The following is a 26,466-nucleotide window of genomic DNA, read 5'->3' on the forward strand; positions in this document are numbered from 1 at the left end:
TATACAATATATTCCCTAAAATATATTGATAATTATATTGATTCAACAAATTAAAAAAAATTATTTCAAAAACTTAAATTGTATATATGCAGCTACACAATGATATTAATTAAATAATACAGAAGTAAAGCATTTTTATATTTTAAGCATATTTATGCAACAAGCAAGCCTATTCTTATCGTATATAACTAAAATAAAAATTAAATGTTGAGTATTGATTTGCATGTAAAGTGAAGTTATAATATGAAGTTATAAGTGAAGTTATAATATGAAGTTATATGAAGTTATTAAGTAATTATAAAAACACATTTAAAATATTCAGCTCTTCTTTTTATTATTATGTTCGCATATTTAAAGAGCAAAAGTGCATATTTCTGAATTTATTGAAAAGATTAATAGTTAAAAGAAACATTTAAAGGTATGAAATACTTTATAATGGTATATTTACTTTTATTAAATGCTTAAAATATTTGAAATCTTTTTTTTTTTAAATCAAAAACTTCGGTTTCAACCAAAAGTTTTTTGATATTTTTAAAAGACAGGATTTTTTTTTTTTGGAAAAAAAAAACATAGTATTTTTTCCAACTTTGATTTGAGCAGAGAAACCAATTGAATATTTGAAATCAACGAAACGAAAGTAAGGTTCAAGATCTCATGCATCGAAAAATTTTACTTCGAAAAAAATAAGAAATATTCGCATTGTCTTAAATAAATTTTTAAAATGAATAAATGTAATCAAATTTACATTAGTTAAATTTTTACGAATAAATTTAATCTCCCAATAAAATAATAAATGAATAAAATTATTAAAATAAATTTTCGGAGCAATTACAAAAAGATTTTCAGATTAGTACAATCAAAAATACACCATTAATCTCACATCTTTAAATATGACAAAATATTGCACTTCAAAAGCTGCTAGTTTTCAAGTATTACTTCTCTTTGATAAATGGATACTTAGACAAATATTCCATACGTTTTTTAGGAGTATACTTAACGAGGGATTCAAAAAATTTATAGGTTAATTTGTGTTTTTCTTCCGCTTTTTTAATATTATCAGCAATTAACTCTCCTCTCTTATTAGCAATTTCATTTCTGGCAATGCAAATTTCTTCGTATGTGTTGATGAGGCTACCACTTGCTGTTTCAGAGCAGCTAATTTCTTTCAGGTGTTCTCTACACAAGATCAGTTCATAACTGCCTTTGTTGTCTTTTCGGGCAGTTCTTCCTTTGATTTGCGTCTCTTCTTTTTCATCCAAAGAAAAGAATGTTTGAATAACATGCACACCCCCATTCTCTTCTACGCTACGATCGTTAGACTTGTAGTCTATACCTCGACCCATAGCTCTAGTGGCCAAAGTCACTGTTTGTGCAACGCCAGATTCATTGATCCGCCATTCCACAACCAACGGTTCTTCATTCCCAATCAAAACATATAAACGATTAATATTACTTCGATATATTTCTTCAAATCCTTTTATTTCTGCATCAGTATCGAAGAAGACAAGAACAGCTCGGTTAAGTTTAATGTTTTGGGAAATATGTTCGAATATTTTCGAATGCCAGTTGCTTTCTGTAGCTTGAATGGTGAAATGGCTACTAGGTGTGAAAACAAGTTTACGTTCCCCAAAAAAAGATGGCATCGCAGACATGGTTTTTATACCATAATTTTTAATAGCATTTTTTTCTGATCCATCCAATGTCATGAGAGTACCACTCACTCCTAAAATATTCTGATATCTAGAGGGTACATTAGCGTAAGATATTGATCCATAACCGATCTGTATATAGCCATAATTTTGATAGTATTTATCATCAAAATGTTCTTTTTTCAACCTAAAATAATTGAATATATTATAATAACCATGGAAAGTGGATCTAGTATAAGCCCCAAGATTGTCTCTACAGCTTACAAAACCGTTAAAATCTATTTTGTAGCTTTCAATAGACCAAACGCTTTCATTTTTCTGTTGTGAAACACTTATTGCATCAGAAATCATTTTCTCTAAGTGTTGTTCAAATAAAGAATTTGTGTTTGTTATGAAACGCTTGAAGGCTTCGTGCTTTTCTTCCTTCAAGAGTTCAGTTATAAAATCTCTTATTTTTTCCATAACAATGGTTTTCTCGTACAAACCTCCTTCCACTATTTCCCACAATTTAGGTTGTATTTCTAGCAATGCTGGCATATCTATATTAACACCAAGATTGAGAGTATCACCGTAAAAGTTATCCGAAAAGAAAACATCAACTTCATCAATTAAAAGAACGGATGTCCGACTATGTTCAGGAAATTCAAGAGTTTTTGGATCAAATTTATTTAATACTAAATCACGCACTGCAGAAGACACATCTTCCTCAGAGTCATTAACTTTAAGTTTGAGGGAATCAAAAACTAAGTCATCGAATGTTTGATAATTTATTTCTTTCCCCACATTAAATCTTGAAAATGATTTTAAAAAATTACTAAATGCCATTTTATCACGTTGTGCCAGATATTCGCTGTAACACACTACATTCGCTTTGTTTCCTGTCAATGCAATTATGACAGAAAGTAGACCAAAAATAACTGATTTGCCTTGGCCAGTTAATACTTGAGAAAAGTGTTTTGGTACGCCTTTTTCTGGATTGTCCACACCTAAAAGTCTCAAAATGCACAGAATTTGGACGCAGTGAGGTTCTATTCTTTTCATAATCTTTGCAACATCTTTCGATTCTTGAATAGTCCACACTGCTGCGACTTCAGCGAGTAAAACTGGTATTACAGTCTGTTTGAAAGACGGAGTCCACTGTTCTAAAGGAAGACATTCCTGTTTCTCAATATCTTTTTTTATTTCTTCAAGGATTTCTGGTACATCTAACTGTTCTAAAGATCCAAGTTTTTCGCTATACAGATTATAGCAATTTTCTAAAATACTTCTATTGATACTAGTGTTGAATCCACTCTCTTTAGCCCTCTTCACTTCTATTTCACACAAATCCAGAGCACGTTCTATTCCGATTTGAGTTTGTTTTCGAGCATAGAGGAAAAAGTTTTCGACGTTATCTAAGCGTTTCTTAAAATCTTCATAGGTATCACTATGTGTTACTACATTGTTAAAAGGAGCTGTGCAATCTCTCAAAAAATGTTCCAAATCATTATAATCAACTTGATCCTCGAAATGAGTAAAAGAATGCCCAATAGCGAGAAATAGATCGCCAATCGCATTTAAATAATCTTCGTTACTCCAATGCAACTTTTCGTAAACTAAATCTATGATATCTAATAATTTATTAATGGTTTCGATTAGAAAATGCCGAGGGATTTTCAGTTTCTTCCTTTCAAGAATTTGAACAAAGCTCTCAGGGTCCTTTACAACGTATGATGTGACATCATTTTTGATTACACATTCCACAACTTTATTTAAATCTTCCGAATAACATGTTTTTGATATCAGCCATGAAAAATCGATACTTTTAATGTGTTTTAAAAACTCATTATAAAATCTGAAGAAACGGATCACTAGTTTCGCTTCAGCACATTTTGACAAACCACTTTCAACCAGTTTTAGTATCTTTCCTAGAATTACTTCCATGTCATCTTTAAAGATTCTGCAAGGAACAGGTAGATTTTCTAATATCGTTTCTCGCAACTTCCAATATTCATTATATACATCCATTATGCCAGAAAAATAATCAGATAAAACATCTGTTTCGTCTGAATTGAGAATGCAGTTAATGAATTCCATTTGCTTATCTAAAATATTATGGTCTGCGTCAGTTAAAATCGAACTGACATCATTAAAATAAGGAGATAATTGCATGATGAATTTGATTATATTAAGGGCAGCAATTCGAAAAGATTCATAACGGTCTTGTTTAGCTTGTTCAATAAATTTAATAAAGCCTTTGAGAACATACAATGACAGTTCTTTAAATTGGTTGCTAGACTTATCACACAATAAAGGAGCTGTGCCACAGTCTACAATATACAACCACACAAGGCGATCCTCAGGAAACTTTTGAAAACTATTTTCCTGCCCGAAAAAAAATTCTTTAAGAGACTTAATGAAACTCCTATCACCATCTAGAATCTTAAACGAATATTTGAATTTGTTTTTACATGAATATGAACCAGGTTCGAAATGCTCCAATAATTGAAAATATAACTCGTATTGTTTCTCTAAGGACTTGTGAACAGCTGACTTGGTAGACCAGGGAATGGAAGTTTTTATTCTGAAATTTCCGTTTTCTTCTATGAGTAGCTCCTGAGGTTTTATATTTGTCTTAGAAGCTATTTCACATGCAATGTCTCGGAAACTTTTTAAAAGGTAGTAGTACACAGGATGCGTCAAAGGTCCAATTTCTTTCACTGAATTATGATACAACATTTGTACTTTAGAATAAAATTTGTCCCACAAGTATTTTATAAACTCTAGAGAAATTACTTTGTTGACGAAATTGCTCTCTTCATGAGCAACAGCAACTGCATTAGAAAATAGTTCAATATCTCCTCGGTTTATAAATAGTATTTTGTCTTTGGGCAAATCTCTAATTGAAAGAATATGACAAAGAAGATACGAATTTTTCGTAGGGCAGCTTTTAATTAAGTTTTGCTTATGATTGTATATTCCAGCTTCGCAAATATTTCGAACTGGAGCTAACAAATCTTTCATGCGCGGGTTAGCAACACTACTGAACTTCGGAAAATGTTCATTTCGAAAGTAGAGTTTATTTTCAATTCTCTCGAAGCACTTAGCATTATTCTTTATTACTTGAGAGATGTGTTCATTTTGAAGAATTCCTTTCAAGAACATTAAAGGTTTATTCATGGCTAATGTGCAATGTGTGGTCATTAAAAAAAGCTGTAGAAAATCATCTGCACATTCAATACTATTAGAAATACTGGCACTCCTTCGCTCTAACAATAGTAGAAAATTATTGTACGCATCGTTTCTCTTAAGTATTAATTCATCTTCTAACACTTTAGTTATAATAATATGTTTCAAAAACTCCTGTTTATCATCTTTGAAAATTTGGCTCAACTGTAAGTTAGCCGATATTTCAACTCTAGCAATAAATTTGTCATTATTCGCTACCAATATGCATTCATCGCCCAAATTACATATATTCAATTTGTACTGTGGATTTGCTCTCCTGAGGATAAATTGACACAGATATACAATTCCAGTACTGTTCGGCACTTCTTTTATATATTCTTTACCATCAGCGCTAACTGATTCGTAATGTGATACACATTTTCTGAAAGTCTTGGTTTTCTTATAATTTGTGATTGTGTCAGGCGAAACTATAGCTCTGGGATTTTTACCATCCTTTGTCACATTCATGTTGCAACCTGTTTGAGAGATATTTTCAGTAGATAATAAACTAATAGCACCTGATTTTTCAGTTAATTGTTCTTTTCGTGCCCTTGCTCCAGTACCCTTAGATACATATGAATAAATAGGGGCGTTTGGATTATTTTCAGAGCAATTATACTCATCTGTTAAAGACAGGTTATCGGAACAAGTGCTTGGGAAATTGGTACGTTTTTCCAAGAAAATACCCGGCGCCGATTGCTCTACGTAGCACGTTGTACTCGAGGAAGAGTTATCCTTTTTTACAGCATGTCGATCAAATTGCTTAAAAAGATTGGAAAAATTAGAAGTAGACTGTAGAATATTTGTTTCAAGATTTGGTGGTATATCGTTGATAGAAAGTTCCTTACTATCGTGACACGATACAAGTTTGTCGATGCATTCATTACTTTCAGAAAGACGAATAGTATCTGGAACACAATTATACAGGGAATCTGTTTTTTGCGGAACACTCAAACAAACATCAGGCAATATTTTAGTATTTGATTTTGATTTATCAACGATTTCATCATTTGAAATTGCAGGAGAAGTGGAGGACGATGCAATTGACTGATTATCAGTTTCCCCTGCTGCGGTACTGTGTTTCATAACTTCGGTTTCCTGACTAACGCCACAAGCAGAAGTGTTAGTAGCATATTTATCAATTTGGTGATTAATTTGCTTTGGCTGTTCAGATGCTTCATTATTACCTTCGCCCAGTGAACCACTCTCAGATGCACAGCTGCTAACTCCTTTGCTTTTAGCTGGACGCTGAGAATTGCGTTTTCTTTTTTTACACATATTTTAACTGTCGAAGAAATTTCTCTAGGCACAATTGACTCTTTCAAGCTTGAATGACCTAAAAAAACAAATATGTAGTTAAAAATTAATTAAAGTTTCTGTTAACAAATAAAGAGCGAAAAATGTAGAAATGCATCTCTTCTTTCAAATTTATACATTCAACGCTTAATTTTAAAAAAAATGTTGAAAACTCTTTTTATTTTTAAATAGAGAATGAAAATTACGTTTTTATTTTCTTCTTTTGAGCAATTTCTACTATAATATACCTTCGGCAACTAAAAGTGTGGTTATGAGCATAGCTATTTCAGTCATATTTCTGCCTTCTAAATGTATAATGAATTGTATAATGATGAAGTTATTGAAAGGAGTTTACGTAAAATGAATACGTATAATGCGTTATGTGATTAATTTTAGTTTATCATTTAACACATAAATATCTTCAAAGTTAATGAACGGAATTTCAAGAAGCATTGTATAGATGGTTGACCGTGGAAAGCTAAGCACAGATGGCGCCAGGAGTTGAAATTCGTCGTATGACTTCCGGGTTGCGTATTTACAAAGACTCAATGATACAGAGCACTTGGCGCGATAAAAAACATCTAAGTATTTTTGGTGCGAAAAAGAAAGTTGCGCTTGCGCTGTAAGGAAAAGGTATATAGAACAAACCTTTGCGTTTGGGTTAGTTCCGTTGTTGACACTTTTAGTCGCTCGCTATTTTTGTTTGACAGTTTGTGACATCTAACCTTGTTCAATCTTAGTAGTTTATTAAATCGCATGGCTTATTTCATTAATTTTTTTTTTTAAATATTTGATTCAAAAATTATTCAGCAACTATGTAATAAATCAAAATTTCGTAAATTTTTATTTTGTCTATTTTTACATTGATTACTTTTTTTGTCAATAGAGGGCGGCATCAAAATAATTTAAATTTTCAAATATTTTTCTTTTATATTCTAATAATTTGTATTTGTCTTAAGTTGTTATTTTAAATTTAACTAATTCTTTTTGCATGATTTTTGAGGGGTAACTTAACAACTAAGCCTATTTTACTAACAAATTAACTTGTATTATAATTCTCTCAAATCGTTTTGTTGCAGCTCGATACTAAAGTATTGTTATGCTAATCACAATTCGTCGATTTCATTTCGAAAGACGATAAAAAATTTATAAACTGCTGTTGAAATATTGTACACATTTTCACGATTTCTTAACCTTAAATTGAAATGTAAACACAACAACGCATTCTGTACGGGGTTGCAACAATCGAAAGAGGATCTGTGGGTTTACCACAAATCTGGCGACAATCCCTAATATCGCGCCAAGTGCTCTGTATCATTGAGTCTTTGTAAATACGCTTCCGGGTTACTACTTTCGATTGATTTTTACGCCTATGCTTGATTAGCGCACCATCCAATGTTAACATTATAACGCGTACTTACAATTTAAATTCCACATAAGCATACAAGAAATTAATTTGGAAGACTCTGCAATCCTACAAGGATGCTATCCAAAATAAAACAAACAGCGATTTCTTACACTAATAGCCAAATAAGGGATAACGCTCAAAACATGGCAAACCTTACGCTTTATTTACGTTCTTATATCAATTTTATTATATTTATTTTTACTCTCACAACCTGTTGGAATTTATAAATTACAAAAAACTGTTATAAATGGTAAAATTACGCGTAAATTCAAACACATGTCACAATGAAACTTTTTAACGCCTGTTCACACATTGCCTTATAAGGATAACATAAGCGGAGGGATACACCGGAAGTTTTCTAGATTTCTTCCGGTATTAGGATGCGTGTTATTGCTTTTATTCAGTCAACCATCCATATATTCATGAAATGAAATGCCCAGATTTTCTCTAAAATGTCGTACGGTTATTTCTATTTTTCAATGTATCGGTTTTTTATACGTTTTTTAGAATGAATATCAACTTCTATCTTTTTCATACTTTTTGCTTTCGAAATGAAGGAAAAAAGATAAAAAAAAAATTAAATATTTTCTTTCGTTGTTTTTAAGCATTTGTTGTTCATTTCAACATCATAATTAAAGATTTTAATGGTCATGCAGAATTGCTCATTAAATTTAATTAATAATTATATAAGAATGAACGGGGCCGGGATAGCCTGGTTGGTAGGGCGTTGGACCCACTTGTCCTAGAGGTCGTGAGTTTGATCCTCGCCGGCAGAAAGATTCTCCTAATGGTAACTGGTGCACGTTAAATATGCCTGGTCACAAAGTCCTCCATGTTCCCATAACAAATCATACCTCTGGGGGTACTGAAATGTAGATAGATCGTTATCTGCTTCAGGACAAAATTTCGCTCTATGTATGAATGAATGGACTTATGAATGAGTCTGTCCCATAAATGGGTTGTGATGTATGTGTGTGGCAGAAGCCGAATAATTGGCAATAGATGACGCCACTGGAATACAAGAAACGCACTCCTTTGCCTTAATTGCATGCGAGAACAGCATAAAAATGAACATGGAAGACCGATATTTACAATATTGCATTCACATTCTTTTAATAAATAATTTCATTATATGTTCACTATATAATTAAAACTTTCTTTTATATTAAACGAAATTTTTACCTAATAATAAGCAAGTATTAAATAAAATACATTTTTTGTTCCCGTTAAATTCTAAAATTAATCTAAGAGCAGAAAATATTCTTTCTAGTCCAGCTGTCATAAGAAAAGTAGTGAATAATAATATATAATACGATATTTTGGCACTTAACTAGTATTCTAAATTATAATTTTCTGCCAAATTAGGTTTAATATTCTAAACTTTATTTTTAAAAATGGATTTTTTCGCAAAAGGAACGGAAACAGAGTTCTCCCAAAGAATAAAAAAGGGCACCCTGAAAAGGATACTTTAGAGTTTTAAAAGGGCATTCAATTAACATCGTAAAAAAAATTTATGAACATGTGTAATATCATTTAATAACTGAACTTTATCTTCAAAAATTTTTAAGTTAACTTCGTATACTACTTTATGTGAAAATTTCAAAAAGTAATTCTCCCTCATTATTAAAATAAAAGAAGAATTTTGGTTTTTAAAAATAGTTAAAGGCAAGCTAAAAGGCAAGCACCTTGAAAGCATTTTTTTTATAATTTAAACTGAAAACTGTGAGAAAATAAACATTTAACGGTGCATTTTTGAAAAAAAGTATTTATTTAAAAACAGTTTTAAAATCAATGAAAAGTTACAATTAAAAAATCCACACCTCCTCCCCTCAAAAAATACTTATGAACATCTAACGAGTTGAGAATAATCCTAACAATCAAAGCCAAAATAATAGTAATAATAATAAATAACTAAATAAACATAGAATTGTTTACAGTATCCGAAACAGATGCTCAGTATAAAGACTAATTAACACGTGCCATGCATGATGAAAACAAAACAATAAAATGAGAGATTGAAGAAAAAAAACCGTAGTTGTCAAGGGGGACGTAGGTGGTTGTAAGTGGAAAGCAATGTAGTGTATATTCTCAAGGAGAATGAAGGACAGGGGAGAACTGATATCTTAAAAATAAAATATTGGGTGTAAATTATAAGAATCGAGTTGATGAATAGTCTCAGTTAACTTTCCTATATTCATTTTATACACAAAATTAATCTTGAAAATATGTTGTAAAATTTATTATAAAATTTTAAAGGGACTGAAATAATTATAATATCATATAAGCGAACAACAAAGATAATCTAATATATATAATTCTCTTACGTGGCTCCCAAATTTTGACTGTATCTCTTTTCCGCCGGTGGCAACGTTTGCTTTGTTTTGTTTACGTTACGATTTCTCTTACACGGCGACAAAAAAAGCCTCATTACAACTCTCCGAATGGCAACGCTAGAAAATCGACCAATGATTGCCGCTAAAAATGTCTCATGCCAAATCTAGCTGAGGTGGCTCAACATATAGCGCTTTTAAAAACGGAAGAAATAACCAGAGAGCATCAGCTGCGGCAATCTCATACTATTATGCTAGGCAGAAGTGAGTAGTCTTTGTCGATAGATCTCTATTTAGTATTGTGTCGAAAGCGCTTTTTGATTTGAGATTTTTTGATTTATATCACGAATTATACTATAGCACATTTCTAATAGGTTTAACGAATTACATGTCATTTATTTGAATTCAAATTTATTTTAATGACTTAGTATTTACTAAAAAGATGAATTTTTTTTTAAAGTTTTTATATGGATCTGAATGATTGTTTTGAATACTTAGAATTTTGTGCATTTGCAATGTACCTAAGTTAGTAGCGAGCAAAGCGAGCTTGGTTTGCGAAGCAAACCTTATAAGATTGCGTAGCAATTTTCGGGGGTTGGCGAGCGTTAGCGAGCAGGGGGCGCAGCCCACTAGTATCAAATAAACAGGCAACAAAAATAACATCAAATAAGCTGTCAAATGTTCATCTGCTTTCTTTAAAATTTCATAAGAAATTCTTGTAAAACATTTTAAAATAAATTTTGTAAAAAAGGAACTTATCTCGAAAATTTTTTAATTCTACATTAACACAATTTCTATAAGTTCTAATAAAAATGTATAGTTAGCTTTGACGTATTATTTATTTATTTACTTATTTTTTTGAATTTTAAATAATTACAAATAGTGTTTGTTACGTGTCACATCGAATCGACTCCCGATCTGTGCGAAAATTTCTATATTATGCTATAATTAACTAATATTTTTTTTTAATTCGAAAATACAGTTTTCGAATTAATAAATGTAAAAGTATGTTTCTTTTTTAGTTCATATAAATAATACGTCAACTGAAAAAGAAATATAGAACTCTGTTACATTTTTAGTGTTCATAGTATAATTTTGTTATTCCATTGAAATGTTGTTAAGAGTAAATACTTAGATTACATATTTTGGTTTAGTAGAGTTTCAATTCAATTGTTTATGAAAATACCTAATATTTATATGTAAGATTATTTTTAAAAAATAATATTCACAATTTTTGAAATATTTTATTAAATATTTCCTCTTGTTTCACATTTATGAGAAAAGTTCTGTGAGCGCAATGGTTGTATTTCGAAATTTAGTTTTCTAATGTTTTATTTAAATTTTTATATATGTGTTGTAATTGTTTTGGCCCTCGATAGCTCACTATTTTAAATACTTCACAAATTAAAACACCACAAATGGACTGTATTTTTTCTCACATTTTTATTGCGCTCTCTACTCCTTCACAATTAACACTCTCTTTCTCTGAGTTACTTTCTAGATGGCGCTACAACCGTTGCGGATACAGTAATTATTTAAAACGACTTATCTATTATAATAACTAAGGCCCGGATTTTGATGACATTTGCATTTTTTTGCATTTTTTGCATTTTTGGACATTTTTTGTCTTTTAGAGCATCTTTTTAGATTTATAGGGCATTTTTCTTGAAATTTTGGGGCGTATTTTGCATTTTAATGCATTTTTTAAAGTTTTCTGTTAATTTTTTACAATTTTTATTATTTTTTATCAATTTTCATTATTACACTGGCTTCCAAACAATAGAGAAAATCTATAGGATGTTAACAGGTGAAGCAACATCTTTTCAAATTGAAGAAGAATTGTCAGTAAGTAACACCGTCTTTTTCAAGTACGCACCTATAACATCAGTAGACGTTGAAAGAAGCTTTTGCAGGAATGAAAATTTACTTTCAGACAAGAAACGCTCGTTTACATTTCAAATTATCAAAAAACATTTAATAATCCAATGTAATTCTGATATTTAGTAATATTATGAGATGGAAGTTGTTATATCCATTAATACAAAATAATTCTATACAAAATAAAAATATTTTGGTGTACATATATATTTTCCTTTTTTTGTTATTTTAGGATATAAAACATATTTTTCAAACTTTAATGAGCGTAGAACAAGTATTGCATTGCTTTATATCTTTTAAATGACTCATAATAATTTTAAAGAGCAAAACATTTTTTTAATTCAATATTTTTACTTTATTTAAGGCATTTTTTGCGCAATTTTTGCATTTTTAAGGGCATTTTTCGCCCTTTTTAAGGACATTTTTTGCACCTTTTAAGGGCATTAGTTGAGATTTTTTAGGCCATCAAAATCCGGGCTCTAATAATAACCGATGTATAAACAAATTTAATTTCTTTTCGCGCAAGCTACAAATAAATAAAAAGTGAAATTCAATTATTCGATAGGGAAAATCAAGGTAGCATAAATTCCCAAGCGTAATGAAGAGAAGAAAAGAAATTAAAACAATAAAAGAATGCAGAAACTGAAAACTGCAAGTTCATAATAAATCAACTTATGTCGAATCTTATTCAATTTGTACTTTATGAACTTATGACATAAAAAAAGGAAATCAGCATTTATATGTTATTCTTTGTTATTTAAGAGACTAGAGAACCTTCCAAAAAATGAGGGGCGGGGGGATTTTTCATCACAAAATGTTACTTGAACTTCGTGTTTACAAGTTATGAAACAAAACAAATTATACCTACTACATTCAAAAAAAAAGTATGAAGGCCTTAAATTATTTTGGATTATCTGTTACAAAACAATTTCGTAACAAATTTTCATAGTGCTATCAACAATTACTCGAAAGAAAAAAATTATTTTAAAAAATTAAAAAAAAGACCGTCTTTTCTATGGTTTGGCACGGAAAAGTAAAAAATAAAATGGTATTGAGTGTAACTTATAAGAATCGAGTTGATTTATACTGTCCTAAAATAATGGAAAAGACACTCAATGTTTGATTTTTTTTTTTAATTTCTCAAGAAATACTTAAATGATTATTTTGTAACTTTAGAGATATTTAGTTTATGCTATTTTTTATATTTAGCAATAAGATTTAAATCTTTCAGGGGTTTGGGAGACCGACAATAAATGACGAAAGAAAATTTGTTGTTAATTCAAATAACTGAATTAAGTTTCGTTTTCGGCTTCCGTGGTCATATTTTTTATTTCCATTGTTTTTCGTATTGCTTCAAGTTTTTCAGCTGCCGGTCAGGTGGCCGAGCGGTTAGCGTGCCTGACTGCGGAGCCAGTGGCTGCGGGTTCGAATCCCGCTCTGGGCATAGATGTTTCTCTCTCTCTATCTGTGTTCTATGTCCTTTCTCCTTTGTGTGTGAATGAGACCCGCCGTATAAACTGGTTGTGGTAGTGTGACGAGGGCGACGCTGCTCCACCGCCGTGGCTTCGCCACAGGTGCCCACTGGGTAAAGAAAAGAGAGTTAGCAGTTCCGGCACTTTCTGTGGCCAATGGACAGTAGTTCCAAGTGCCCGCCATTAAAAAAAAGAAAGTATTTAAAGCTAGTTCTTTTATACTTCGCAAAAACTGAAAAAAATTTAAAAATGTTTTTTTATAATTTTGTAGTGAATCGTATAGTAACTAATAAAAAACTAATAAAAAAATTAATAAAAGTAACTAATAAAAAAAAATTGATTTCAAAATCTTAAAAATTTAAAAAGTTTCAAGAGATTTTATAAGTAGTTTTTGTACTTTTCAAAAAAAAGCTCAAAACGATCAGGGGTTTTCACAAATTTAATTTTGTATCATAGATAAAATTTAATAGCAAATGATACCTTACAATAATCATCTGGAATCTAAACTTTGATGGTATAGAGCAGTGGTTACCAACAGGCAGTCCGCGGGCCACATCCGGCCCGCGAAGTCTTTCTTTGTGGTCTGCGAACTAAAATATATTAGTTGTAATTTTTTTGCAGACAATTTTCGTAAAAATCTATAAGGGTTTAAAATACGTTTCTTTCGTTTAAAAAAACCCCAATTTCTTCGTTTCTGTGAAATTTAACATACCAACGGTGCAAAAAATTTATTTCTCAGATAAAAATCTACTTCTTATTTTAATTTGTAATTCAATACTTTTGTTTTGTACAACTTGATAAAAGTCTGACAGTAATATTTAATGTTCCTTCAGACATAAAAGAGTCCTATATAAAATTTTGATAAAGTTGCGACCCGCCATTTGACTGATGTTTTAATTGCGGCGCCCGGCCTCATGTAAGTTGGAAGAAACCCCTGGTATAGAGAAAGAAAGGATGCAAAAGACATACTTTTATGCGGGTGATCCTCCACATTTCCACAGCCGATCTCATTTTTAATAAGTCTTGCTTAGTACATGAAATTTGTGGATAGCCCATTATTGTTTTGAGCTTTCTTTCAAAAAGTACAAAAACTACTTAGAAAATTGCTTGATTTTAAATTTCTAGGTTATTTAAATACAGCTTTCATCATTAGACAAACCTACAAAATAAATTATCACGTACAAAACTTTTTAATTTTTTTTTTGCGCATGCGCAGTATAAAAGAAGTAGCTTAAATACTCACATCTTGCGCAGTTTTTAAAGAATTTTTTTAAGATCTTAAATCAAGAAAGTAATTTTTCATAAAATTGTCCATATTTCTATAAATATTCATTCATTACGAAACTTTATTCAGTTATAAAAAATAACAACTAACAACTAAAGTAATCGGTGTTTTCTGGCATAGGGTGTTCAAAAATACTTGTTTTCTTTCGTCATTTATTGTCGGTCTCCCAAACCCCTGAAAGATTTAAATCTTAATGCTAAGTATAAGAAATCGTATGAACAAAAAATACCTGTGAATTACAAAAAAAAAAAAAAAAATCTTTTAAGTGTTCCTTGAAAAATTTCAAAAAATTTCAAAAACTGAAATTGTCTCTTCCATTATTGTAGGGTAGCAGAGGAGAGTCGGGTAGCCCCCCCCCCACTTAAGGAGTATTGCTTATATTTCTGTATAATATTGAGTAATAATCAATATTTTTGTATGTTTCTATTGTGTTATCATCTAATTAAATAATGCAAAAGGAATAAACCAAAAAAAGAACAGTTCAACTTAAAAAAATAGAAATTTAAAAAAGCATGTTTTTCAGCTCTTTTCAAAATGTGTCGGGTAGTGTTTTTTCTGTTACTGTTTTTTCAGGTGTAAATGAAAATGACCAATGTATTGACAATAGATAAACACCATTAATCATTTTTATCACAAAATTATTTAAAACCAATTTAGTAGCTGTTAACATTTGCGCACTGTTCCATTTTCCACGATTTGTAAATTTTTTCTTGAATTTGGGCATTTTCGAAGAAAAAAAACTAAAATAAAAATTATTCTTCAAATAATAATGCTAAAAATATTATGTTATATAAACAATTAAAATAAATATCATACCGGTATTGTGAAATAGGCGAGAAAAGAAATACAAATACCACCAAAACAATTTTAGAAAAATTACAAATTGACTTTGTATTTTGATTGCATTCAAATGTTTCTGTAGACTGATTCATTCGCAAATAAGTGAAAATAAATAAGTATGTGAATAGCATATCATAATATTTATGATTTCTTGATATTAAATTTAATTTGGATATATCAATTAAATTTTAAAAATATTTAATTTGCATTTTTAAATATATAAATTTATGTTTCATATAATATTAAAACATATATTTGTTTCAAAAATGCATATAACATTCAAATTTGAGGCAATAAAATAATAATCTTAGCAACCGTACATTTATCGACGAAATAAAATTGAACCGTGATACCCGACATTCATGTGAGCGGGGCTACCCGAAATCCAATTTTTTTTGTAAATTTGTAATTACTCGAACAATTTTTCACATATAAACTTCTTTCTTTGTGCAAATTAAACTTAAGACTACATACTTTAATGTTGTATGTATAGAACAAATTATTTTTTTAGTATTAAAATGAAGTTTAATAGAAACATTCAACCAATTTTTCTTAATTTCAGGACTACTGTATTCAACATATTTTCAAAACTATTGCTTACCATGTTACCAGCTGCATAAATACTTGAAACTTTGAAAATAATCTTTTTTTAATAGAACAATTAATGTCCGATGGCCCATTGACTTGAAAAAATATTCTATACATATGAAATTGACAGTGGGCGGGGGTACCCGCTGGGTAGGGGTACCCGACACTCCCCTATATAGTCTAAGTTCGAAAAAAATGTCGGTGGTTTACGTACAACAATAATAACATCAAATAAACGCACAACAATAACATTAAATAAGCTGTCGATTTTTTATCTTTTTTTTTTCTTAAACGTTTTATGAGAAATTCTTGCAATATATTTTAAAATGAATTTTGTATAAAAAACATATCTAGAAAACTATTTGAGACAAGATTAACATGATTCTTAAAACCAATATATTATATTTTACTTTTTCTAGAATAACCATAGTGGACCTTTTTTCTCATATTTAAAATTATTTTACTTCAAAATTTTTTTTCACCTTAGGATTCATGAAGTTTTTTAAAAAAAAATGACGTTTTATTTTCTCATCTTTGCCAATTTGGTACGAACAATAAACCTCGATGATAGGTCACTGGAGTATTTTATCTACTCTGTTATTAACAGAGTAGATAAAGGCAATAAATTTTCAGTTCTTTAGTACTACAGCCAAACTAAAATGTTTACTCACCGTTATTTCACGATTTATTTAATTTTACCCACTCTGAAAACACATTAACTTGTTTATTAGAGAGATTTACACGGAGAATTTTTTTACCCCCTCGATTCCAAATTCAAGAATTTTTCTTTATGTGGATGTAAAAAACATGTTAACACATTTTAACATCTCTACTTCAAGGTCTGAAACTATTACTACACTTTTTTAATACTTTTAACTGAAAACTTATAATTGTTGTTATTGTCGAGAGCCATTAAGGTAAGGGGCACGATTGTTCTTGTTTTCCAGTGGCTTCATATATGGCCCAGAATTCTATTTCTGTCACACCCGTTTATAAGACGGACCCATTCATACATCCATGTAGTCATCCACAGAATACAATTTTGACCTGAACCAGAGAGCGATCAAACTCTTATTCAGTACTCCCAGAGGTATAATTCGTTATGATAACATGGAGGACTTTGTGACCCTATAAATTTAACTTGCACCATTAACCATTTACTACACGGGGAATCTGGATTCGAAATCCTGTTCTCACGAACGTGAGTCCAGCGCCCTGCCAACCAATTCTATCATGGCCAAAACTTACAATTCCAGGAAAAATATGGTAGTTTGATTTAAACTGTAGCATTTAATAAATATTTTAAGTTAATACATGTGTTTATACATTTTAATTAAATACATACTTACATATGCTGGCGCATAATATATAAGTACTCACAAAATGTATCATAGAATAATTCTCTCTGTCATTGTAGTATAATCATAATAGAATAATTCGTGGGCGTTTTTATGAGCTATTTTCATAAAAACGCCCACTTCATAAAGAGATAATTTAGAGCTATGTCCAGATTTAAAAACAGACGATCTGCATCATTTCTATTTTAAGATGGACATATCACATGATTATTCCGAAAATTGAGAATGCACAGACAACGATACATTTGACGATAAATCTATAATAATGAAATGAAGAGTTTTGTCTTTGAATATGTGTCTCTTTCAACTCTAGTACCGGTCGTTTCATATGTAATCGTTCAAAAATTTAACTAAATCTGTTAGAGAGAGACTTCGAAAAATTGGAATTTTTTCATTGGTTATATGGAATTTTTTCATTGGTTATAATTATAAGCCATTGATAAAAATTAAACTACAAACGATTCTGAATTTTGATTACATATATTTCTTAAAGATAACAGTGATGTTTTCTACCTTAAAAAAAGGTGTTTATTTAATGTTTTTAAAATATTTCATTATTTTTATTCGTGTCAGATCAACTCAATAATCAACGTGAATGTGGTAGCATAAGCAGATTACGTCAGTAAATTAGTATTCCTAAAGCTATCTTAAACCATATATCTATTTTGTTTAGAGTTATGCTTCAAAAAGATGTTTTTATATAACGAAATAAATTTTAAGTCACTAAATTACGATATTTCAAATAAAAAAATAAGTTTGTATTGAAAAAAATTTATGGAGAAATAATACTAATCCATTTAGAAAAACCGTAAAAAAATAGTTACATTATTTTTTGATGCCCATGATGCTGGGTTAATTTCAGCAATGGGGACTAATGGAAGAAAAAAAATATTAATCTCTGTACTAAAAGGCAAAATTACCGTAGAAATAAGGCAAAATTATTTAAAAGAAGCAAAAGAAATCGTCATATAAATATTGACGCCAATGATCTAGTTATTAACTCAAACGAAAAAAAAAAGCTATAAATTAAAAAGCAAATTAATTGAGAAATAGTACTAATTCGTAGAAACGTAAAAATTCGTCAGATTATCATTGGCAAAAAAGAAAATTGACGTTGAAATATATCAAATTCGTTCAAGAGAAAAGTAAAAAATCGCCACACTATTTTAGACATTTTAGACCCCAATGATGTTTCATTTTATATTTGTTGCTAATTGAAATATATAAAAAAATGAGCTTTGTATACATTATGAACCTAAATTAAAGGAGAAATGTTACTAATTTTTTTAGAAGAAACGTAAAAAATTAAAAATCATGTATTTTAATTAGATTTTAATTAGTTATTTTTAATTAGATAAATTTTTTCTAATATACCTACAATGACTGCATCAATAATGAGAAAATAGGTTTTCACGGCCCCTTTGAATTAAAGGGTGAGTACAGGAAAAAAATCACTTAATTGTAAATGTCTTCCAGTTTCGAGCAGGATTTTGTAGTGTTTCGTCATGTACTGATTTATTGGTTGTTGTTTTTTCACCTCATACGAAGTCGAGCATTCAGCTAGTAGAGACATAAGCGCTAATTTTTTACGGTTTCCCGAAAATTCAATTTTTTTCCCTGCTGCTTTTTTCTCAGAAAAATTGGTCAATCCGAATCTATTGGATTAAATAGTTTTACTTTAGTCATGTATATTGGGTATCAGAAAAAGATCACATTAAATCCTAAAATATAAACTAAATTCTTATCAAATAGTACTTAATGAAAAATGACATGTTCTTCATCTAGCACAGAAAAATAACAACTCATCATTTAATCTAAAAAAAAAAAAGAAGCAAGAGTGATGAGTTTCTCAACGAGATAGACGTGAAACAGATGATTGAAACTATTTCATGGAAAAAGGGAAATTTCCCGCAATTAAAATAACCTCAATCGTTTCGATAAACAAATATAAGAGCGGCCCAGATAACTTTAAGTCCTCTAAACCAGAAAAAGTTACAAATAAATTATTTATAATAATTGTAATTTTGATGAAAAAATTAATTTTAAATAAATTAATAAGGATAATAGTGATAGTAAAAAAATACATTTAAAAATAATTTTAAACCACAGATAATATACATTAAGGCAATGTTTGCTTTCACTTCGTTCATTACATGTATTTTTCATATTTTTCTGACAATTAAATTGTGCTTATTAACTTAACTTAACTAATTATAGTGTATGATATGTGTCGTCTATTTAATAATAATAACGTTGAGTTTATAGGCGCCTGCAATGGGGTATTTGCATGCTCCCTGAAAATCCCGTAAATAAAAATTTATAGTTTGCTGTTACTGTAATTAATTAAAATAATTACAAATAATGCTTGTTCATCCGTGGTGACACAGAAAGTAGAGCGTTTGCCTCCCCATGAGGTGAACCAGATTCGAATCCCAGCAGTGGAATTGAATAGGAATTTTGCTTCTGGTTCGCGTCAACCACAGAGCTCACGTAAAAATTTCCTCAATGGTAGACGGTAAAAACCGTGGAAGGCTTTCGTAGATTTCCTCTATGTGCGCAACGATTATGTAACGCAAATTCGAGTTAATTCCATCAAAAAATCCTCCACGAAGACTAATTTGTCCTAATACATGATCCAGGAGTTTTCTTTTCTTCTTTTCTTTTCTTCTTGTCATATAAGAGTCTACTCTGATGCTCGAAACGGACGAAAATTTCAGTTTTCAGCCATAATTAACAAATATTTTTGCTTAATTCGAAGATAAAACAAACTACAAAACAAAAACATAGGTTGACTTTAAAAAATACTATAATCTATTTTCTCTTCAGTGTTCATAGCATATTTAATTTGGTACCAACATATTTAAATATAGCATTTTTTTTAAATAAAATTTAAATGTTGTAAAAAGTAAATAATTTGTCGAAATTTCTTGATGAAGTACGGTTATAAATAAATTGCTTAAGTTGTCCGTGAAAATATCGGAAGTTCACATATAAGATCATTTTACCGAAAAAATATGCACGATTTTTGAAATATTTTAGAAACTATTTTCCTTAGATGCACTCCTCTGAGAAAAATGGTTGCGTTTAGAATATTTTATGGTTAATGGTTGCGTTTCGAATGTTCTTCAAATGTTTTATTACCGATCACTGGTCTAATGATGGTTCATAATTAACGCAGCGGAGAGATACTTTTAACCAACGGCATTTCATGAGTAAATGTTAAAATAAAGGACTTGAGATTAACGAATCTCTTAACACTGTGCATATGGGAAAATTCTATGCATGATTTTTATGAATGTAATTTAAAAGTATCTGTGATACCATAATAGGTATAACATATTTCCTAGCTTTTAAAATTTCTTTATTTTAATAAATTAAATTTTTTAATCATTGGAAATCTAATTTTAATTCAATTGAACCAACTATTACATTTTATAAAAAACAAATAAAAATATTTTATTCTCTCCTTAACAATCGATGCAACGGCTAACTTTTTAGTTCAATACAAATGTATGATTCATTATTTCATTGCCGCAAAAGGACTAAATCGAACATCAAACTCTGTTTCCGTTAAGATACTTTATTTCTCTAACCACAAAAATGATTCAGTTACACGGTTAAATTAATTCTTACGATCTTTTTGGCGATTAAACAGCAGTCAAATTATTTGATATTGATCACGGGGAGTTTGCTTTGATTTCGAATATTTTATCTTTTGATAAATTGCTCACTATTGATCTCTTCCCATGTTCCTAACTATCCGTTGGAAACAATTCACTTTCTTAACATTTTTAATTCTTGGCGTTAGGACTGGGGGGGGGGGTCGCCCCAAATCCAAGCGTGTCAAAACTTAACTTTAAGAAATATTTCATCTTGTTCGAGGATGCATCTCTTAATCTCTATTATAGGCGTCAGATCTTCAGTAGTTCTTTCGTTTTATTGTATAATGGCCATTGTTACTAATATAAAGCAATTATTGTATTGAAACATCGGTGGACTGTTAATTCTTCACAAGGGCAAACGTACCATATTTACTATAATCTTCCAACATAAATAAATAATAACTCCATTATCAGTGAAATGCATATAAAACAAACTGTAATGCAAGGTTTTGTAGGATGCATAAGCAGAGCCTGCGCTAAATTCTAATTATTAACCAGTAAATTAGCCAAATTTCAAAATTCTTAGTTAAAAGCAAATTTTAAAAAATTTTTATGATTGATTTTTTTTCAATAGAAAACTACAAATCAAAATAGAAATTTACTATAAATTGAATTATTTTATAGATTGCAATTTCAAATCAAGAGTGATTTTTCTGGGAAAAAGGATGAAAAATGTAGATCTTGTTTTAACATCTTTGAAGAAAAGAAATAGGAACAGTTAGGGGTTAATTTTGATAACTTCTTAGACAAGAGCAGTAGCGTAAATATCTTCCCCTTGATGCGGGGGAGGGGTGCATGAGGTTAGAGGGCGGAATATTCCAGAAATTATACACTACAGAGGGGTGCGAGGGCCATGACAGCTATTGAACGTAATAATAATAATAATAAACTATTATAATTTGCTATGGAAAATAAAATAAAAAATAGGAAACTCTTCAGATTTAAATTTTGGAAGCGTCAAATCTAAATCAATGTAGTTTTTCGATCCCTTTTTTTGGTGGTTATCACTACGAATTTCCATAGTTTAAAAAATCCCAATATTTTTAATATGAAAAAATGATGATGCGAAATTTCGAATTTTAATAATCACTTTTGTAGCTCTTTAATTGTGTCCAATATTTTTATAGTGACTTTTCGATCGTGTTTTCGAAGTCTATATTGTTGGATCTCAAATCTCGAACTTTGAATTGTGTCAATCATATCGTAAATCCAAGTCCTTTACCCATCGCTTTTTCGGCAATAAGCATTTTCACATAGTTGTGAAAATCCCGATATTTTTAATATGTTTTAATACCACACTCAAATCGTGCATTTCCCATGGGCGCTTTATTTGCGTTGCTAATTATTGCTTTATTTACAACGCAAAGCTAAGTGGTTTCTTTTTTTCTTTTCCTTAATCGTTCTTTCAATAGTAATCGCTCCGCTTTTCCTCGAAGTTTCAAAACTCCTGATATTTTTAATTCGGTGATATAACGATTTTCGAATCGGACATTTTAATCATCTCCTTTGACGTGCTTTATTTGTGCCGATTTCATTGTTACAATCTAAGTTATTATTCAATTGTTCTTTATTTAATCTTGATAATTTTAATATAATATTACAAAACGTGTAATTTGAATGTGAGTTTCTTTTTTTACTGCTTACTGTTTTTAACCGTTGTATCCACTTTTTTGTGGCTTAAAACATTTGCGATTTAATATTCATAAAATCTCATATTATTCCCCAAAGATAAATGTTCTTAAGTTAAAAATATACTGAACTGAATCCCAACTGAATGTTAAATGTTATTTGGAGCTATAATCCTTTTGTTGTAGTTTTTTCATTTTTTTTAAAAAACTTTTTAAATCTTACACAATTTCTTTTAATTGAAAGATTTAATTTACATTTATATTGCTCAATAAAATATTTATTTTTTACTTTGACTCAACTACATTTCAGTCAATTTCTTTTAAATTCGCTTTTGTGTTGCATGCAAATATATTACTAAGTTGACTAATAAAAAAGAATTAAGGTAATAAAAAAATAATTTAATTTACTGCACTGATGTTTTCATAAAAATTATGATATTTGCGGTCAACATGTTTAATTATTTGGACACCCACGTAATCTGAATTACAATACAAATAAAAAAAAAATAAAACTTTTATACTAAAATTATAAAAAATATTATAAAATTTTTTACAAATAAAAATATCTCTATCTAGTAAACTTTGAATATAAATATTGCAAGATAGTGAGTAGCTTTCCCGCATTTTTAAAGATTAATTTCATTTCAATGTGGTAAGTCGGGAAGTGTATTGTATACAATGTTACCATTTAATAATTTATCGAAATTCCACCTTGCATCGCAATTAATTCCTTATTAATGAATATTAAAAATATATAAATTAAAATAAAATTAATGATTATAAATGCCCGAATGCCTCTTCATTGTTTTCGTTTCATATTATAATTTTTAAAAAAAATTGTGTTAAGTCTATGATAGGGCGCATCTAAGTATATGTACGCCACTGCACTATAGCAGTAATATAAAGATAAACCTGAAGTAGCATTACGTTATTGTTACGATGGATTATAAATATGCATCTTGCTACCACTTGATCTGTTTATAGACACAGAATAGAGGAAAAATTTCATTGCGCGATATCGCGTGATCCGGCAATGAAAGTTTTTTATTTGCATTTTATGGTAGTTAGTCTATGCTTAATACAAGTCTAATTAGTTATGCGACGCATCCTAATGGAAATTACTTTGATCACATAAAAATACACGAATGTTCAGAAAAATTCCCTATTACTTTTTGTTTCTTTTTCTGCTTTTTTCAGGATCGAGGACGAGGAGTATATATAATTTCCTTCTTGTTGAAAAAATCACTCGCCAAAACACAATTTTTTTCACCGGATTTACGATTTTATCGCATTTAGCGAGATGACGAATGCTTAGCACGGGCCCTGTATATGCTACACATTATTAGAACTTAGTTCTGGAAAGAGTACAACAATTCATACAAAGTGAGACAAAAACACATAAATATCCGATGCGGTGGCTCAGGATCCAACCCAATGCTCTCCTCCCATTCAGGTTTCCTGAGTTCGAATTCCAGCGATGGCTGGTCGAATTCCGTACCAGTCTCACACCGACGACAGTGCTGATGTAAAATAACCTTAGTGGTAGATGGATCGAGGGTTAGAGTCCCCTTGCCATCAGGCTAATCCAAGGAGGTTTTTGTGGTTTTCCACGCCATATTTTACGAGTTTCTGCCTGACCAGCTAAGGGTGTTGTAATCACTCGCAATAATTCTGTATCACTTATCTGGCAGGCAATGGATCTAAATGGAAGGCTTATTGGAAAATCGTAAAAACCGTACCATTATCTTATTTGTTATTATTGTTTTACTATTTTATCTTATAACCTATTTTATTATTGTTCAATTCCTTAGCCTTGAAATTTAGAACTCGATCCAGAAGACAAAAGAAATTCTGCATCCAAATATCAGGAGAAAATTGCCTAGATGAAGGATTTTTTGATGAAACTAACCCGCGTTTGGAGATTAAAACCACGAAAACCTCCCACGATTAGCCTGAAGGCATGGGGACTCTTAACACATGATCCATGTACCACTGATGATATTTTACGTCAACATAGGTGATCGGTTCGAGCTGGGTGCGGAATTCGAATTGACCAGGGATTCGATGGCAGATCATCTCATTGGGAGGAGAGCGCTCTATCCCCTGAGCCACCATGACTCTATTTTGCTTTGCTTTTAAAAAAATTGTCAGAGGTGCATGGATGTATTGAATATGCATTAATTCACCACTGAATCATTCTGCAACATGGTGCATCGAGGGGGATTTCCATATCATATCGTGATCTGTGGCAGAATAATCGCCAAGTCTAGGTAACTTCCCGGCAGCGGCCAGAGAGAATGTTAAGAAAAACATCACAGAAAGGGACCAACTCGAAAGGTATAGCTCGTAGCCACCTACAGGCAAACTTCCACATTTTTTTTTTTTAATTAAGCAAAGTTTAAAATATATTTGATATCTTGGCGATTGTAGTTGGCGCCGTGACAGATTATGATACGGAAATATCTCCTAAAACAAACACGTATAATGAGCACAAATAAAAAAATATTAAAAAAATCAAAGCTTCACTTTCGACGTATATGACTAAACATAAATAAATTTTTAAAAAACATCTGGCAATCTTATAATGATTTTTATTAGTGCACTTAGCTTTGTTTTTGCATTATTTATGGTAAAGATGTCTAAATATTAAGAAATTAAATACTTAAAAAAAATTCAAGCAATTTTAAATATTAGAAGCAAAATAAAATTTGTAGTATTGACTTTAGCTTTTGATTGGTGGTGTTAATGGTCATCCAAAACCGAAAAGGAAAATTTCATTGAAGCATTTTTTTTTAATTTTGGATTATTAATAATTTACTATTATAATTTGGATTACTTATAATTTTTTTATTATTAATAATTAAAAAATTCCGTGTGCTAATTGGAAGATTTTATTACTCTTTTCTTACATTTTTCTAATTTAATAAATGTGTTTTCATGTGTAATTATGTAATCAAATTTTAGTAAATGCAATAAAATTTCTATTATTAATAAAATCATTGATATTTTTTAAATTTCAGATAAAAATTGATTATTTTTACTTTTTAATAAATCATTCTATGAGCTAATTTGTATTTTTATTTAAGTATCTTGCTTTGTAAAAAATTTAGTTACACATAACAATAATAATAAAATGTTTATAATAATCAAATGTTTCAATAATAATCAAGTATAATATAATAAAGTGTTTAGTTGCATGCTCTTATAAATATAAAGTGATTAAACAAAGCTAGAAATATTTCTTTATTGCTACCCATTTTTTTAGAATTCAAACATTGAGTTTATAAAATGTATTTCAAATGAAACAAGTTACTTTAATGAAAAAGAGAAAAAAAATTCATTAAATTAAAACAAAACTTACACCATAAAAAAACTTTCAGAAGATGAAAAAACATCAACAACAAAAAAATCTTTTCTCATTTTGTGAACAAGCATCTTTAAATAAGAAAAAAATAGTTTTACCATAGCTATATTAATTACTTGAAATTGTTATGACTTCTTATCTAATTGGGAACTGTTGTGAATAGATTAAAAAAAGTTAGAATATGTTTAGTACTTCAAGACTAAACATTAAAAGTTTCAAACATGCATCTAATTGTGAGCAAACTATACAAATAGAAAGCACATTAAAAATAACAATCATACAATTTTTCCAAGTTCGTTGCTACATAAAAAATTCTAAAAAGAATTTAATGCAAAAATTGAGGAAAAAGAACTGATGTCAAGAAAAATGTGATGGGCAAATATCACTTACCTATTCGGAAGATTTCGTCAATAACTATACATGAAGTAGATTTTCACTGATTCTATTTATTCTATTAATTACATAATTTCAAGATGGAGGAACATCGGTCAAAACTGAAAC

The 26,466-nt window shown here is 29.9% G+C and overlaps 1 protein-coding gene across 1 annotated transcript; it reads right to left on the reverse strand.

Annotated features, from left to right (window-relative positions):
• Positions 1–750: 750 nt before the first annotated feature.
• On the reverse strand, positions 751–26,466 carry LOC107457571 (uncharacterized). The gene is made up of 2 exons (XM_087156992.1): positions 26,356–26,466; positions 751–6,192 (listed from the first exon to the last, which is right to left on the reverse strand). Exon 2 carries the CDS (start codon positions 6,132–6,134, stop codon positions 933–935), a length of 5,202 nt encoding a protein of 1,733 aa, XP_087013118.1. The 5' UTR covers positions 6,135–6,192; positions 26,356–26,466; the 3' UTR covers positions 751–932.

The sequence above is a fragment of the Parasteatoda tepidariorum genome, chromosome 2 (genome assembly GCF_982258835.1).
Source record: "Parasteatoda tepidariorum strain Cologne lab strain chromosome 2, Ptep-v5.0, whole genome shotgun sequence".
NCBI lineage: Eukaryota > Metazoa > Arthropoda > Arachnida > Araneae > Theridiidae > Parasteatoda > Parasteatoda tepidariorum.